General features: G+C 42.7%; 1 protein-coding gene across 1 annotated transcript in view; it reads left to right on the top strand.

Annotated features, from left to right (window-relative positions):
- The window catches only part of LOC311115546 (calsyntenin-2-like), a gene marked incomplete at its 5' end in the record, with an annotated part of 31,248 nt that extends 19,557 nt beyond the window's left edge, over positions 1-11,691 (top strand). Inside the window, one exon of the mRNA XM_084190699.1 lies at positions 11,182-11,691. Within this exon, the coding sequence (XP_084046825.1) occupies positions 11,182-11,382 (201 nt within the window). The 3' untranslated portion in view covers positions 11,383-11,691. The remainder of the gene's footprint in view (positions 1-11,181) is intronic.
- Positions 11,692-19,355: the final 7,664 nt, after the last annotated feature.

Below are 19,355 nucleotides of genomic sequence, written 5' to 3'. Positions count from 1 at the left end.
TTTTCAAGCTTGATTGAGCGAGCTGTTTTGTCTTGTAGTAATGTGGTGCCTCCCTGTATTTCCTTAAACCTTTTGATTTAGCAATACATGTCATTGAGAATAAAATATATTTCAGAATATCTTTTTTTGGTCAGTAGGTGGCGAACATAAAAACTGGTGGTGGTGTGTTGGACACAGTCACTCATTTACAGTTGTGGTCAAAGGTTTTGAGAATGACACAAATATTAATTTTCACAAAGTCTGCTGCCTCAGTTTTTATGATGGCAATTTGCATATACTCCAGAATGTTATGAAGAGTGATGAGATGAATTGCAATTAATTGCAAAGTCCCTCTTTGCCATGAAACTTAATCCCAAAAAAAAACATTTCCACTGCATTTCAGCCCTGCCACAAAAGGACCAGCTGACATCATGTCAGTGATTCTCTCGTTAACACAGGTGAGAGTGTTGACGAGGACAAGGCTGGAGATCACTCTGTCATGCTGATTGAGTTAGAATAACAGACTGGAATCTTTAAAAGGAGGATGGTGCTTGAAATCATTGTTCTTCCTCTGTTAACCATGGTTACCTGCAAGGAAACACGTGCCGTCATCATTGCTTTGCACAAAAAGGGCTTCACAGGCAAGGATATTGCTGCTAATAAGATCACCTAAATCAACCATTTATCGGATCATCAAGAACATCAAGGAGAGAGGTTCAATTGTTGTGAAGAATGCTTCAGGGCGCCAAGAAAGTCCAGCAAGCGCCAGGACCGTCTCTTAAAGTTGATTCAGCTGCGGGATCGGGGCACCACCAGTGCAGAGCTTGCTCAGGAATGGCAGCAGGCAGGTGTGAGTGCATCTACACGCACAGTGAGGTGAAAACTTTTGGAGGATGGCCTGGTGTCAAGAAGGGCAGCAAAGAAGCCACTTCTCTACAGGAAAAACATCAGGGACAGACTGATATTCTGCAAAAGGTACAGGGATTGGACTGCTGAGGACTGGGGTAAAGTCATTTTCTCTGATGAATCCCCTTTCCGATTGTTTGGGGCATGCCAACAGTAAAGCATCCTGAGACCATTCATGTGTGGGGTTGCTTCTCAGCCAAGGGAGTGGGCTCACTCACAATTTTGCCTAAGAACACAGCCATGAATAAAGAATGGTACCAACACATCCTCCGAGAGCAACTTCTCCCAACCATCTAAGAACAGTTTGGTGACGAGCAATGCCTTTTCCAGCTTGATGGAGCACCTTGCCATAAGGCAAAAGTGATAACTAAGTGGCTCAGGGAACAACACATCGACATTTTGGGTCCATGGCCAGGAAACTCCCCAGACCTTAATCCCATTGAGAACTTGTGGTCAATCCTCAAGAGGCGGGTGGACAAACAAAACCCCACAAATTCTGACAAACTCCAAGCATTGATTATGCAAGAATGGGCTGCCATCAGTCAGGATGTGGCCCAGAAGTTAATTGACAGCATGCCAGGGCGGATTGCAGAGGTCTTGAAAAAGAAGTGTCAACACTGCAAATATTGACTCTTTGCATAAACGTAATGTAATTGTCAATAAAAGCCTTTGACACTTATGGAATGCTTGTAATTATACTTCAGTATACCATAGTAACATCTGACAAAAATATCTAAAAACACTGAAGTAGCAAACTTTGTGAAGACCAATACTTGTGTCATTCTCAAAACTTTTGACCACGACTATAGAGGTCTATAGAGCCTGTCTGCATTCCTCATTTCTGTAATATTGACATAAACTCAGAAACACTTGTTTTGCAAACATGGTCCTGTTTTATCAATTGATGTTGATTGATTCATTACCTCTGTCAAATGAAAATGTAGCTTAAAGTTGTATTCAAATTTATTTTTGCCATAAAGATGGTGACGCTACAATAATACACATTTACAATAGGCCTCTGTCTAAAAATACATACAGTCTAATGATATACAGTATATATACATTATTTTAATAGCAGGATACTGTAAAGTCCATTATTCCTCTGAAGAGTATGAATTAGACTGTTTGAGAAGGTTTGAATCCTAAGCAACCTGCATACACATTGTTTGAAGTACAATACACCAATATAGCTACTGTAGTAGGTCAAAGCTGTGTGCTGGAAAACCTTGGTAGAGCATGGGTGGAGTAGGCATTGTGGAGTCCATGTGAATTTCCTTTCTTTTTCAGCTTCAGACCAATGCCTATTTCTCAAATAAAACATCGTTTTTTGTTTTTAATTTCCATGGTTTTTACACCGGAAGGTGATTTTCTGTTAAAGGTGCATTATACAACATTTCCACATGCAAAGCCTGATTATTTTGTAGCAACCAAAAGTCTGTCATTGCAGTGCTATTGTAACCTTTAATTCAGCCTCTGCCAAAAAGTCTGTCCCTTAATGGCACAGGTGGTGTGCTTGCATAACTGTAAGGGTTGCTGGTTTAAACCCTGGTCTGCTGGCTTTTGCCCTCTAATAGCTCAAATCAGTTTTGAACTAACTATTAAAGTATGTGTAGAATTTACCATAGATAGTCAAAAGTAATTGTCTACAGTTTTCAGAAGTTGAATAGCTCAGTTGATTGCAACAGTATTACATTGTAAATTATGACTCAATTCCCATTGAAAGCAAAGTAAAAGAAAACGGTTTTAAGGCATTGACTTTTGAAGGTCAGATAACTCAGCCATAGAGACTAAACAAAGATATCCCCATGTACACTAGATCCACGTCTTTCTTGTTTGTGCCTTTTACAGGTTATTTCTAGCCTAAAGCGTTGCGGAGTTATGCATCCTATACATTTATATAATCCGGATTTTGGGGGTGCCATTAGCCCCCTTCCCCCACCACTAGAGCTGTGCCACTGGAATGGCCCTGCATGACAGAGTTGTTTAAATATCCAACACGGGGCTAGTCCAGCATCCAGATTGGCGCTGTAAAATCAATCAAGACGGTCAATTGGCAGAGTTGTTAGTTTGTCACTGTTGATCAACACTTAATTTTGGATTAAAATGTCAAGAAGACAGGAGAAGGAGCATACTGGAATTGATTATGGATGTTAGAAATTGTTTTTCTGACGCTAGCAAGCATGCATTTACACACTGCAGTCAGTGCACAACCAAGGCGCTGTTTACATTTAGCAAATTTTCCCCCAACATCGGACACCCCCTAACTTCGGACACTCTCTAGCGGTTGGAGGACTAAATCACCTAGAGCTCAACATTTAAATGGACTGGAAAATAACGGTAAGTTTTGCGACTAACGACAGACACCCTTCTAGCTAGCTGACCACCGATTTTCAGTGCAATTTATGTAAGTTAGGTTTTGAGAGTTTTCAAAAAAGTTATATGTATACATTTTGTGGAACACGCTGCATATTGTAAAATTTGACTGCGCGAAGGACCACACATAATTTAATATCCAACTTTTTACCTCTGAAATATAGCTAACGGATTTTCTAATGTTGCTAGCTTAGTTGCTAAATGTTGATAGAACTGCTAAGTAAGCAAAAAGGAAAGAAATTGTAAGCGTTAGATAATACATATCACGAAAACAGCGGAATGTTGTCGAGCTTTACCGTATCAAAATTGGAGTCCTCTGACGGAGGCGTTTTGCACAATCTGCAAATATGTATTTGGAACTTTGAACCATTAACTTTTTGACACCTATCACTGTTGGCTATGTTTCATCTTACAACAGCTACATAGAGGCAGTATTTAGTCAAATGTTACAATGTATGCATCAATATTAGACTAATTGGGACACTCATTTTCATTACAGATAACATAAAACAAAAAACGTGGGTACACTTTCAGTTATTGTGAAAACTTTCATCACCTTTCAATGCCTTAGCTTTGAAATGTAAATGTTTATACATATTCAGATTGAGTTATCTTTCTAAAATGTGTATAGTATGCCAAGTTATTTAGCTACATGTATTAACACCACAGCATGAAGTCAAGAGGAAGCAGTGGAGTGAGGTGGACATGTTCCATGCCATGGAGGACTGCGTGGCAGGGATGGCTATCCGCCAGGCTGCCAAGGTTAGGCATCTTTTGTTTTTAGGAGATTACCATGTGTATGTGAATTGTATCTGCTAGTAACAGTTTTCTTTTCTTATTTACCAAGGTGCATGGTGTACCTCGGCAGACCCTGGCGGACAGGCTGAGCGGCCGGGTGACCCATGGTTGTCGCAGTGGACCACCCACATTGCTTACTGTATCTACTGCGCCAGCCATGGGTTCCCCTTCACCAGACAGAGGCTGATGAAATACGGCGACAAAATCCGCAGGTATTTGGTGTTTTATGTGTTTATGTATGTAGACTGGTGGACTGACTGTTCTCAATGTGTGTGATGTAAATGTGGATGTGTATGGTGATGCCAAAACAAACATTTTCATCCTGGATGGACAATTATATATTCTATTCTATTGTAGGTTTCGGCACCCAGGGGAAACAATCCCACCACTGGATAGGTGGTGGGAAATGTTGAGGAGGAGGTACAAGAACCTGAGCATGAGGAGGCCGGACACCCTGGACAGGGCGAGAGCTGAGTGTGCCACACGTCTGACAATGGACACCTTCTTCACTTCTTATGAGAAGCACTTGGAGGAGAGTGGGTTGAGGGAGAAACCCAGACAAATCTATAACTGCGATGAGTCTGGGTTTCGTAGCGACCAGAGCAGGCACAAAGTGCTGGCTCCCCGGGGCGCAAAACACGTGTACCAGCAGGCTCCGGGGACCAAGGAGCACATCACAGTGCTGGCCTGTTTCAACGCAGCTGGGGAGGACGTCCCCCTATTTATCATCTACCCCAAGTGTTTCCCCGGTGGACACTACACACTGGGAGGCCCCCCCCCAAGCCACTGAAGGGTCCCATTTAATGCCGTCTCGGTACCTACCGGGTCCCACCACCGCCTCTCCTGGAACCAGCAGCACTGTGCCGTCCATCAGCACCTCCTCCCCAGTGACCACAGGAGGACCCTCAGCCCCTGCTCCAGTCCCAGTCCCAGCCCTAGCTCTAGAAGAGCACCCCCTAATAGAGGGGGGGCTGATAGTGAAGGACCTGGGGCACATCCTCACTGTCCTGAAGTATCGGCTAGACCAATACAGAAGACTCCCTGTGGTCGCCACATGCCTCACCGGGGAGGAATACACGCGCCAGTGGCAGGAGAGGGGTGAGAAGGAGAGGGCCGAGGCAGAGGAGAAAGAGCGTCGGGCAGCCCTCAGAACATAGAGGGCACAGGAGAGGGCTGCCATGGATTAGACCATTGACGCCATCGCCTCTGCTGGACCCCCTGCTGGAACCACTCCTGACAGCTGCATCACCACTGCCAGTGCCTCCCAGTGTGCAACACCTGTAGGAGCCGCCAGAGTCCCCAGCTGCAGAAGAAGGCCACGTGCCTACTCTCCCAGCCACACCATCGGCGGTTTTGTCCACCACCACCACGATGCACACCACCCCCCCTGTCTGTAACCACCAACAAGGCCTCCTCTGGACCAACTGTCTCCTCCGTCTCCCCTGGTCACACCACCATAGCAGCCTCGTCTGGTGTCCCTGCCCCCTGCAATTTGAATACAGCCACCTCCACAGGTAAACACATGTTAAATTACGAAATGACTGTTTCTTACCTATTTTATAAAACAGCAATGTAAAAAAAAAAATCTCTCTTTACATATCTACAGTCCATAGCACCAGCCCTCAAGTAATCTACACCTCCTCCAAAACTTCTGCAGCTTCCTCCAGAGGTATTGATGTAAAAAAGTTGAAAAGGGTTTTCATAAAACATGCTCTGTCTAACACTACTTTTTCTCAAACTGCAGCACAGAAAAGGAAGAAAAAAGCTCCAATGTCACACCACCCATGGCACCACTCAGATACTTCATAATATGTTTTTCTCTCTCTCTGTTGTATCAATTACTATTGTTGTTGAAGAACTTCTACATTTTGCAAAACCATGTTAATCAATTTGATTATTATTTTATTTTTTATAAAAGAAGACACCACCTCGCTGCGGGGAGCATGATCCGCCTGCAAGCTCCCCTCAGGAGTGTAGATCCAAGGTGCCATGGGTGTGCTGTGACTTCTGCCAGCACTGGTTCCACTGGAGGTGTGTGCAGTGGGATCCAGAGGTAGCGGTGGAGCTTGATTTTCATTGTGAATTTTGTGACAATATAGGGATGGAGGTCGAGATTTAATTGTTTGTATTCATATGAAATTATTTATTTGTACAAAAAAATACATGTCTAAAATATAATATGTATATTTATTCAACCTATCTTGTGTATTTCTTCCTTTACTTTCCAAGTGCATCTCTGCAACACAAACTCCAACAGTGTTTTCAATGTTTATGTCAATACACATAACTTAAATTAAAGTTGTATTTGATGTAAATTATTAATACTCACATTTTAGTATTCAACTGTTATCTACTTTCTCAAAACATAAGATTAAGTCGCTCTGGATAAGAGCGTCTGCTAAATGACTCAAATGTAAATGTAATTATTTGGTTACAACACTGAATATGTTGGTGAAGAACCATTTCTGACGAGTCCACAGGAGGGCGCACCGGGCTACGCAATGAAAAGTTGACAGGCAAGTCATAATTTTTTACCGGAAGGCTAGCCAACTAGTCAACTATCTAGTAAACATTTCGGATACGAGGTTGGTGTCTCTTTTTTCAACAAAATTTAACGGATATATCTTGTAATTGAACAAAATAGTAAGGTGGCCGATAACTGGGGACCGTATGCCGATAATACGGGACATATTTTTTTTGCTAAACTGCTTATCAAAAAGCTGATAATAGTAGTATTTCCACTGAAATGTCAAACATGCTAATTGCTAACATTTTTACGACACCAATAATCACACAACTTTGATGGCTTGATCACAAGATAACACTGTTGAAGGTAATACATTTCTTAAACGCTATTGAATATGCCGATAATACGGGGTTCCACGCACACTAACGTTAGTCTGACAGTGAAATGTGGCTAGCTCTTACCGTAGTTTGGACTATGGAGTAGCTAGCTAGCTAATGTTGTAAAAGCCCATTGCATGCATTGTAAGGTAGAAGTGTGACAGTTTGCCCAAAGTTTGGTGTTGGTTTGGAACTAATGTAGCTAGCTAGCTTCTGTGTCGAGGTCAACTGTTGTTGTCTGGCTCAAGCTAGCAAGCTAATGGCTGAAGTAACTTGTGTATAAACCTTCCATAACCAAATATAGCTAGCGACAGTACCTTTCTTTGCCTGTTTGTTAGCTACAGTGAGGGAAAAAAAGTATTTGATCCCCTGCTGATTTTGTACGTTTGCCCACTGACAAAGACATGATCAGTCTATAATTTTAATGGTAGGTTTATTTGACCAGTGAGAGACAGAATAACAACAAAAAAATCCAGAAAAACGCATGTCAAAAATGTTATAAATTGATTTGCATTTTAATGAGGGAAATAAGGTATTTGACCCCTCTGCAAAACATGACTTAGTACTTGGTGGCAAAACCCTTGTTGGCAATCACAGAGGTCAGACGTTTCTTGTAGTTGGCCACCAGGTTTGCACACATCTCAGGAGGGATTTTGTGCCACTCCTCTTTGCAGATCTTCTCCAAGTCATTAAGGTTTCGTGGCTGACGTTTGGCAACTTGAACCTTCAGCTCCCTCCACATATTTACTATGGGATTAAGGTCTGGAGACTGGCTAGGCCACTCCAGGACCTTAATGTGCTTCTTCTTGAGCCACTCCTTTGTTGCCTTGGCCGTGTGTTTTGGGTCATTGTCATGCTGGAATACCCATCCACGACCCATTTTCAATGCCCTGGCTGAGGGAAGGAGGTTCTCACCCAAGATTTGACAGTACATGGCCCCGTCCATAGTCCCTTTGATGCGGTGAAGTTGTCCTATCCCCTTAGCAGAAAAACACCCCCAAAGCATAATGTTTCCACCTCCGTGTTTGACCGTGGGGATGGTGTTGATGCCAAAGAGCTCGATTTTTGATTTTCTGACCACAACACTTTCACCCAGTTCTCCTCTGAATCATTCAGATGTTCAATGGCAAACTTCAGACGAGCCTGTATATGTGCTTTCTTGAGCAGGGGGACCTTGCGGGCGCTGCATGATTTCAGTCCTTCACGGCGTAGTGTGTTACCAATTGTTTTCTTGGTGACTATGGTCCCAGCTGCCTTGAGATCATTGACAAGATCCTCCCGTGTAGTTCTGGGCTGATTCCTCACCGTTCTCATGATCATTGCAACTCCACGAGGTGAGATCTTGCATGGAGCCCCAGGCTGAGGGAGATGACATGAGATTGACAGTTCTTTTGTGTTTCTTCCATTTGCGAATAATAGCGCCAACTGTTGTCACCTTCTCACCAAGCTGCTTGGCGATGGTCTTGTAGCCCATTCCAGCCTTGTGTAGGTCTACAATCTTGTCCCTGACATCCTTGGAGAGCTCTTTGGTCTTGGCCATGGTGGAGAGTTTGGAATCTGATGGATTGATTGCTTCTGTGGACAGGTGTCTTTTATACAGATAACAAGCTAAGATTAGGAGCACTCCCTTTAAGAGTGTGCTCCTAATCTCAGCTCGTTACCTGTATAAAAGACACCTGGGAGCCAGAAATCTTTCTGATTGAGAGGGGGTCAAATACTTATTTCCCTCATTTAAAATGCAAATCAATTGATAACATTTTTGACATGCGTTTTTCTGGATTTTTTTGTTGTTATTCTGTCTCTCACTGTTCAAATAAATCTACCATTAAAATTATAGACTGATCATTTCTTTGTCAGTGGGCAAACGTACAAAATCAGCAGGGGATCAAATACTTTTTTCCCTCACTGTAGCTAGTTTTCAGCTGACTGGTGTTAGCTAGCTACAGTGGCTAGCTGCTGGATTTTGGACAAGTAAGCTAGCTTTAGCTAGCTACCTAGCTAATCAAAATATCTGTTTGCATTTATTGATTAACCTCAGCTTGAATACCACCATGTAGCTAGTTATCTACAGTAGCCTAGGTTTGTTCTCATCCACTTCTTATGACTGGCAGCCTGGTGCAGCTGTGTTGTTGCCAAGCAACCGAGTTGCTCGACCTGGTGTTTAGAACTCTGAGGTTCGGCTGAAAAAGATATTAGCATTGTCAGAAATCCTACAAAAAGGTAGCACATCATTGGTTCTCTATTGGCATGTGAGAGCGATAAATTATACATTTAATCAAAACTGTTGCCCCTACAAACGTATTCAGTCCGAAAGGTGGAAAGTCTAATGGTCACTTTAATAATATTGTCAGTAATACATACAGTGCCTACAGAAAGTATTCATACCCCTTGATTTATTCCACATTTTGTTGTATTACGGCCTGAATTCAAAATGGATTGCTTTTTTTTATCACACACAATACCCCATAATGACAAAGTGGAAACATGTTTGTATAAATGTTTAAAAATGTATTGAAAATGAAAACATAAATATCTAATTTACATAAGTATTCACACCCCTGAGTTAATACATGTTAGAATCACCTTTGGCAGCGATTACAGCGGAGTCTTTCTGGGTAAGTCTCTAAGAGCTTTCCACACCTTGATTGTACAATATTTGCCCATTATTATTTTCAAAAGTCTTCAAGCTCTGTCAAATTGGTTGTTGATCATTGCTAGACAGCCATTTTCAAGTTTTGCCTTAGATTTTCAAGCAGATTAAAGTCAAAACTGTAACTCGAACACTCAGGAACATTCACTGTCTTCTTAGTAAGCAACTCCAGTGTAGATTTGGCCTTGTGTTTTAGGTTATTGTCCTGCTGAAAGGTGAATTCATCTCCCAGTGTCTGGTGGAAAGAAGACAGCACCAGGTTTTCCTCTAGGATTTTGCTTTTGCTTATCTCCATTCCGTTTCTTTTTTTATCCTGAAAACGACCCAGTCCTTTACGATTACAAGCATACCCATAACATGATACAACCACCATTATGCTTGAAAATATGGAGAGTGGTATTCAGTAATGTGTTGTATTGAATTTGCCCCAAACATAACACTTTGTATTTAGGACAAAAAGTTAATTGCTTTGCCAAATTTTTTGCAGTATTACTTTAGTGCTTTGTTGCAAACAGGATGCTTATTTTGGAATATTTTTATTCTGTACAGACTTCCTTCTTTTAACTCTCACTTTCTCCTATCACAGACATTAAACTATGTAAGTGTTTTAAAGTCACCATTGGCCTCATGGTAATCCCTGAGTGGTTTCATTTCTCTCTGACTACTGAGTTCGGAAGGACGCCTCTATCTTTATAATTACTGTATGTATTGATACACCATCCAAAGTGTAATGAATAACTTCACCATGCTCAAAGGGATATTCAATGCCCCTTTGAGCATGGTGTCCCTGGTCTTTGTGGTTGAATCTGTTTTTGAAATTCACTGCTCGACTGAGGGACCTTACAATTAAATATCTGTATGTGGGGTACAGAGATAGTCATTCAGAAAATCATGTTAAACACTATTATTGCACACAGAGTGAATCCATGCAACTTATTAAGCACATTTTTATTCCTGAACGTATTTAGGCTTGCCATAACAAAGGGGTTGAATACTTATTGACTCAAGACATTTCAGATTTTCTTTTTTAATTAACTTGTAAAAATTCCACAATCTCAATTTAATCAATTTCAAATTCCGGCTGTAACACGAAATGTGTAAAAAGTCAAGGGGTGTGAATACTTTCTGAAGGCACTGTATGTGATATTTGGGTGTCTGAAAGCGGCGGCACAGAGACTCAAAAAATTAAGACAAGTACATAATAGAAAGGAGGAGAGTGAAAAATCATTGTTTAGCCCCTTCAGATCCACGTTGTCTAAGATTGTTCTTCTTATAATTATTTTGTGCTATTATCTGCCATTCACCTTGAATCATGTTATTTACATTGCATTTACATTGCTGTGTCTCAGTAAACCACTAGGCTATAAATAGGAGCTAAGTGCAATGCATGTAACACTGAGGAAGACGTCAGCTTGACGTCACATCATTCACCTGTACTACTCATCCTGAACAATGGATTAAAGTGAGCTAAAATAAATAAATCTCTACCTGTTTTGTTGAGTGCTCCAACTCCTCTCTGCCTTGAATTAGTCATTTTGGAAGTTTTTCTTGGCGAGCCCTTATGTTAGCTTTAAAGTGTCTTCTGCATATTTGAAGAGTAATTCTGTGTTCCACTGTGTCCTGTCCTGTAGAATGTCGGAGAGCCTCAGGCGGTGGAGGAGGAGATAAATGAGGAAGATGACGAAGAGGAATATGAACCGGCAGTCGACATCACGAGTGCAGAGTCTGACGACAGTGATGAAACAGAGGAAGAGGACGAGGACGAGAGGGAAGGGAAGGAGAGCAAGCCGAAGAGCAAGCTGGAGTGGGATAGCTCTTCGATAACATATTGATCTCTCACACACGCACATACAGTGCCTTGCAAAAGTATTCATCCCCCTTGGCGTTTTTCCTATTTTGTTACATTGCAACCTGTAATTTAAATTGATTTTTATTTGGATTTCATGTAATGGACATACACAAAATAGTCCAAATTGGTGAAGTGAAATGAAAAAAATTACTTGTTTCAAAGAAAATTATAACGGAAAAGTGGTGCGTGCATATGTATTCACCCCCTTTGCTATGAAGCCCCTAAATAAGACCTGGTGCAACCAATTACCTTCAGAAGTCACATAATTAGTTAAATAAAGTCCACCTGTGTCCAATCTAAGTGTCACATGATCTGTCACATGATCTCAGTATATATACACCTGTTCTGAAAGGCCCCAGAGTCTGCAACACCACTAAGCAAGGGGCACCAACAAGCAACCGGCACCATGAAGACCAAGGAGCTCTCCAAACAGGTCAGGGACAAAGTTGTGGAGAAGTACAGATCAGGGTTGGGTTATAAAAAAATATCAGAAACTTTGAACATCCCACGGAGCACCATTCAATCCATTATTAAAAAATTGAAATAATATGGCACCACAACAAACCTGCCAAGAGAGGGCCGCCCACCAAAACTCACAGACCAGGCAAGGAGGGCATTAATCAGAGAGGCAACAAAGAGACCAAAGATAACCCTGAAGGAGCTGCAAAGCTCCACAGCGGAGATTGGAGTATCTGTCCATAGGACCACTTTAAGCCGTACACTCCACAGAGCTGGGCTTTACGGAAGAGTGGCCAGAAAAAAGCCATTGCTTAAAATATAAATAAGCAAACACATTTGGTGTTCGCCAAAAGGCATATGGGAGACTCCCCAAACAAATGGAAGAAGGTACTTTGGTCAGATGAGACATAAATTGAGCTTTTTGGCCATCAAGGAAAATGCTATGTCTGGTGCAAACCCAACACCTCTCATCACCCTGAGAACACCATCCCCACAGTGAAGCATGGTGGTGGCAGCATCATGCTGTGGGGATGTTTTTCATCAGCAGGGACTGGGAAACTGGTCAGAATTGAAGGAATGATGGATGGCGCTAAATACAGGGAAATTCTTGAGGGAAACCTGTTTCAGTCTTCCAGAGATTTGATACTGGGACAGAGGTTCACCTTCCAGCAGGACAATGACCCTAAGCATACTGCTAAAGCAACACTTGAGTGGTTTAAGGGGAAACATTTAAATGTCTTGGAATGGCCAATCCAATTGAGAATCTGTGGTATGACTTAAAGATTGCTGTACACCAGCGGAACCCATCCAACTTGAAGGAGCTGGAGCAGTTTTGCCTTGAAGAATGGGCAAAAATCCCAGTGGCTAGATGTGCCAAGCTTATAGAGACATACCCCAAGAGACTTGCAGATGTAATTGCTGCAAAAGGTGGCTCTACAAAGTATTGACTTTGGGGAGGGGGAGGGGGAGGGGGGGGGGGGGGGGTGAATAGTTATGCACGCTCAAGTTTTCTGTATTTTTGTCTTATTTCTTGTTTGTTTCACAAAAACAAATATTTTGCATCTTCAAAGTGGTAGGCAAGTTGTGTAAATCAAATGATACAAACCCCCCAAAAATCCATTTTAATTCCAGGTTGTAAGGCAACAAAATAGGAAAAATGCCAAGGGGGGTGAATACTTTTGCAAGCCACTGTATACACACACCTACATATACAGAATTAGCTGAAAGTCAAAGTCACAATCAGTTGTGAAAACGGCTACCCCATCAAGTGTGCCACTGTCCAATTTTTTATGAAATGTCGCTCTCTTCTGGTCAAAGTAAGGCATTACACACACAGGTTTCATTGTTTCGCTATTGACAACACAGCAGGTAGGGCCAATTGAAAATTCAGTTGCACAAGCACATTTCCACCTTATATCCAATGGCTCGTTCATCTGTGTTGAATTAGTTCTGGGTTTGGACACGAAACATTGGACACCACATTTTCCTCTTATCTTTCTCAACTGCTGTTGAGTTACTAATACAAAATTAACTTTGAATGGATTCATTGTAAATTGTATGTACCCTCTTTTGCATTAATACAAAATTATGCATTTCTTTGGATTTTGAGATTATATTTTATTCATTTGAAATCTTGGAAATATGTTTGAGGTTTTCTGAAAAACAGACTTTCAAATTTTCATTAACATATTTAATTTATTTAAGGTATTTAAGAGCCGATGTATTTACAAAACTAATTTTGAACATTTTGATAGTCTCCTTTTTCTTTCTGTCTGCCTGGTTATTTTTCTTGGACGTATGAAAAAAAGGGAAAGTTCATGTATGTTTTTATAAATCCCTCGTAAATTTAGCAGGTAGTGTAGCTGAACTATCGTTCACCTTGGGCTTGGTTCAATCCGTAGTGTTGAAGACCTGCGCTACAACACGCAACAGATGTAAAGGCAATGTTCGCAGAGATCCCATTCACGGTAAACGCTGCATATGACGGCTCAATCGGAAATGACCTTTACATTTGTATCGCACTACAGCGCAAATCTTCAGCGCTACGGATTGAATCGAGCCCCTTGTCTCCCACCTACCTCTCTTCAAACTGTATGTTTAAACTTGCTTGCATCAGAGGCAGTCAAGTTGCTCCTACCCACAGGTCTAGGATCAGCTTACCCTCCCTCAACTAACTTTAACCATTAGGAAGGAAAATGTAGAACTGACCTTAGATCAGCACTCATGGTCATGCCTCTATCTGTGTTTGACGTTGACTTGTGTCCATCTACTTCTGAGGCTGAGATGAGGGCATGAGAATAGACACTTAAAGGGATAGTTCACCCCATAATCAAAGTTTGTCCATTGTTTTCATACATCAAAAGTGGTATACAATCCATAAGTTGTGTAAATGTTTCATGCCATCTGTTGTTTAAATCACGCAATATGCGTCTGACAAACTCATTTTGGGGTGAACTATCCCTTTAGTCACCACCAGAGGGCAACATCAGTCAGAATTTCTATTCTCGGTTTGACAGGTTTGCATTTTCAGCCTGGGCACAGAGACAACCTGTCACATTCTCTTTGGCTGTCTTAACACAGGCAGCCCAATTCTGATGCCAGTGTAAACACTTAAAGCTGCAATAGATAACTTTTTGGGCGACCCAACCAAATTCACATAGAAATATAGAGTTATAGACCTGTCACTCATTGAACGTAAGTCTATGTGCACTATTTCTATGCTTCCCGTTCTTAACTTTTGTTTTTGCATCTTTTACTTTCAGTTTTGTACACCAGCTTCAAACAGTAGAAAATACAATATGTTTGGTTATGGAAAATATATTTAGATGGTTAAATGATTCTCTACACAATGACTGCTTGTTCTGTCACAAACTGAAATTTTGCGAATTTTAGCAACCAGGAAAAGGCAGAGCAATTTCTGCATAGGGCACCTTTAAACACTTGTGTAAAGGCTGTGTTAAATCTTTTTTTTAAATATATATAATTGGTCTTTTGACCAATCAGATCTGAAAAAGAGCTGATGTGAAAAGATCTGATTGGTCAAATGACCAATTTGTGGAACACCCCAAAATGGGCTGCCTGTGTAAACGCAGCCTTTAGGTGCATCTCAAAGGGCTGAATAGTCTTCTTCACCTTGTCTCCTTTCCTTCACCTGTCTTTCGAAAACACAGGTAAGGTGAAAGCAAACTGGTTGGTGCCATTGCCTACCAGAATTCTGCTTTCACCTGCTCACTTCATATCCATACAGATTAAGGAAAGGAGACAAAGAGAGGAATCCACTTCTGACTATTGCGATAGCCCCTTATGTTGTTGTTGTTCTATGATAGGCCACCTCTGTCAGGAGTCACACTGTCAGAAACCGGAAACGATTGATCCTCTCACTCATTCTCTGGTGGCCTATAACAGGGCTGCTGTAGCTGAATCTAGCCAACTCCTTTCTGACCCCTTGATTTTCCCAGAATGCCACTGTAAACTCTGCATCCGTTACATGTTTATGTCTGTAGCAGTGGTTAGAACTCTTCCCCTCTCGGCCTTAATGCCTGTGGTTGTGATGTCATCATTGTGAGACACGCCTTTCCCATTGCCTTGTTTCACCCCATCTTTCCTTTATACCACGTGTGTCATAGAGGAGGAAAAATAAACTTTTGCATATAAACTGTGTAAAAATGGTTAAAGACAGTTATTTTATTTACAGTACCAGTCAAAAGTTTGGACACACCTACTCACTCAAGGGTTTTTCTTTATTTGTACTATTTTCTACATTGTAGAATAATAGTGAAGACATCGAAACTATGAAATAACACATATGGAATAATTTAGTAACCAAAAAAGTGTTAAACAAATCAAAATATATTTTAGATTTTTCAAGTTAGCCACCCTTTGCCTTGATGACAGCTTTGCACACTCTTAGCATTCTCTCAACCAGCTGCATGAGGTAGTCACCTGGAATGCATTCCAATTAACATATGTGCCTTGTTAAAAGTTAATTTGTGGAATTTATTTCCTTCTTAATGCATTTGAGCCAATCAGTTGTGTTGTGACAGTCCATCAGAAATAATTATATTGGGAAGACAGGGGACATTCCACAAGAAGAAGGTCTTCGGGAAAAAATGGTGATTTGGAATGTACTATTCAGATGACTGAGTTGCTGATCTAAATAAGGCAGGCCTGTCATAATTATGTGAAATAATGTTGGTGCTAGCAAGCATGCTAGGTAGAGCTAGATATCAACAGCCAATCCAATAGGGGCTGGAAACTAGTGAGCTTCAATAGCAACTCGATCTCGCAGAGTATTTGCATAAAGTTCAGCTTTCCCCAATTTTGGTTCGGCTCCGTTCATGTCCCTCGCCCATGCTCGCATCGCCCAACGGTTCCCCGCTCCTTCATTCAAAAAGAATGAATGGGCTTCCGTTGTTTCATCGCCCCCAACTTTCTACTGTATGTGGATCTCGTGTGAAGTGGAAGGCTATTTCATGAAAAACAGCCTACATAAATAGATGGGCTACATTTTACATTTACATTTTAGTCATTTAGCAGACGCTCATTTAGCGACTTACAGTTAGTGAATACATATTTTTTATACTGGCCCCCCGTGGGAATCGAACCCACAATCCTGGCGTTGCAAACGCCATGCTCTATCAACTGAGCTACATCCCTGCCGGCCATTCCCTCCCCTACCCTGGACGATGCTGGGCCAATTGTGCGACGCCCATGAGTCTCCCGGTCGCGGCCGGCTGCGACAGAGCCTGGATTCGAACCAGGATCTCTAGTGGCACAGTTAGCACTGCGATGCAGTGCCTTAGACCACTGCGCCACTCAGGATTACACATTTCTGTTTCAGCTCAGATCGCGCGCGCGTCTTGTGCGTCAACAACTGGCACAGAAACATCCAATTAATTAGAATAATTCTTAATAATCTCTATGTTCAGAACGCTGGGCTATTGTGACATGTTGGTGATGCAATAACCCCATGCATAATGCATCAGCATTCTAACACCTTACATTCTATTCACCAAAACGTTCTCACTCCAGTGATTGAGGAGTGATTTGCGTTTAGCAACGTGTGAACCAGAACCGCGCGCGTCCTGTTGGAGGAGGCCAAGAGCAGACAGTATGCCGAGGAAAACCTATCCAGACCAACCAAAGAGTGCGACCAACAAACGGTTATTAAGGTGAAGAACTCCATGTGAAGGATATTGTATTTTGTCTCATAAATATGTTGTTGTTATTAGGAAAAATATAGTTTTGTTTATATCCAAGTTTTCTAGGCTATTTACTACATGTATCCAAACATAGCAGGACGGGGGGGGACAAAAAAGTATATTTTATTTTCAGTGCATTACAATTAAGCCATTCTATTTCTATTTCACCCATTCAGTTTGCCTCTAAGCGTCAGCAAGGAGAAGAAGGACACCATGGACAAGGCAAAGCTTGAGAAAGTTGCCCATGCTATAGCCTCTCACCTACACTGTCCATCATGTGCCAAAGGACTCCACAGAGCGTTCTCTCTCCCCTGTGGCCACTTCATATGCGACCTGTGCATGACCGCCATCAAGAGGGATGCGAGCTGTGAGGGCACGCAGTCACACGGCCAATGCCCCGAGTGCCACAAACTGTTTCCCAACCCACCCTCTTCAGAGTGGGACTTTCCGAGCAACCCGCTGGTAGGACAGGTCCTCCAGCACCTGACGGAGCAGAACGATACGGCCGTGAGACAGAGTCAACGCTTCTTCTGGAAGAAGTCTGGTCGTCGGACCCTGGGGGAGGAGGTCCCCTGCGGCTTGTGCCACATGCGCCGGCGAGCAGTGAAATTCTGCCAGACCTGTGAGCTCAATTACTGCAAGAAATGCCTGAAGAACCTTCACACCCGGGGCCCGTACCATTCGCATGTTTTATTGGCGCCCATTATGGAGTGCTGTACACCGTGCCCGCGTCATTTGGAGCGCTCTATGACGCACTACTGTTTCAGTGATGGAACAGGAGGTTGCGAGGAGTGTATGGAAGCGGAGCACCAGGACCATGATGTCAACACCGTAGATGAGGCCTACTGTCGGAGGGGGAGAAGCCTTCGAGAGGCCTTGGCCAACGCTGAGAAAGGTTAGAGAAGTTGCTCTTGTTTTATGCTGACAGAAAGAGTAGTTTTTCTACTCAGAACCTGTATGTAACACCGTAAAAACTGCAATCCTCTCAGTGATCTGTAATGTTTCTCTTCTCCTCTTCTCGGCTGTGTGTGTGTGTCATAGTGAGGGCTGTGGGAGGCTGAGGTTACTCTGGTAAAGGAGCAGAGTTCCAGGATGAGTTCCCAGGTCGGAGATCTCCAGCGTAGCCTCCACGAGGGCTTCACAGCCCTGTACGACTTCCTGCTCACCCAAGAGAGGATGCTGCACTCTCAGCTAGACAGTCTGGTCAATGAGGCCCAAGATGAAACCAGGGGGCTCGCCTGCCACTCCGCCCAGGGGATTGATGCCCTTGATGGGCTGCGGATCATATCGGAGCAGGCCCTTAAGGAGCACGACTGTGTTGCCTTCCTCCAGGGAGCAGATGGGCTGGTTCAGCTGCTGCACCGGGCTACAGACAAGACGCCCTCCATGGAGAGGGACCTCCAGGATGAGCCCTTTAAGGACCTGGTGGAAATGGACTTCCAGGCCATTCTGATTGGGCTTCAGGAGCTTCTAGGGAGGCACGTCCGCTGCACAAGGCCTGAAAGCCGTGATGAGGAACCTAACGTGGGGGTGGCGGCTGAGGTAGGGTTTGTCAGCCAGGAGGTACACACACGGGATGAGTTCCAGGAGTTCCAGGCCGTTCTGGATGGGCTGCAGAAGATCCTAGTAAGGAACCGCCACTGCAAGATGCCTGAAACCCCTGCTTTGAGTCCTGCATCCTCAGCCCCAACACCCAGTACATGTTCAGAGTGCAGTGTGTCAACAAGCACGGGGCTGGAGTGTGGAGCGACCACTACTGGGTGAGTTGAGAATAACACCTAGCTCAGGTTTATTGACGAAGATAAAATAGCTATTATGGGCTAAGTCATGGTAGTCTTGAACAGCATATCCTGCATTGGTAAGATGTTCTTAGAACCATAACAACAACAACAAAAACATTTATTCCTTTTTCATAGCTCAGCACCGATGGCCTTGGCGACGATACCGCAGAGGTTTAAAACAAGGTGACTGGACTGAGAATGACATCATCTCACCTGCTCAAATGGTCTCTTTTCTATGCATATCTTTTAACAAATTTTTCATAGAAAGATTTTTCATTTTCATATACCGTATGGCACAATAAAAAAACATGCATTTCAAAAGTTGCCTTGTGTTTGCTTATATAGAGAAATACAGGTGAGCACAGTAGTGCATCATCATTCCTGTCCACATCATTATAGTCATAACAGTTGAGCAAGCATTCGGTCTATACTAGCAAGCACAATGAGGCGGACTGAAGTTTTATAACAGTAAACACACCCCAAAAAGGAATGATGAGATCTCAGCCTCATCATGA

This window comes from Coregonus lavaretus, assembly GCF_964263955.1.
Source record: "Coregonus lavaretus genome assembly, contig: HAP1_SCAFFOLD_2632, whole genome shotgun sequence".
Lineage (NCBI taxonomy): Eukaryota > Metazoa > Chordata > Actinopteri > Salmoniformes > Salmonidae > Coregonus > Coregonus lavaretus.
Note: the sequence above shows the minus strand (reverse complement) of the source record. Positions and strands in the feature narration are given on the sequence as shown.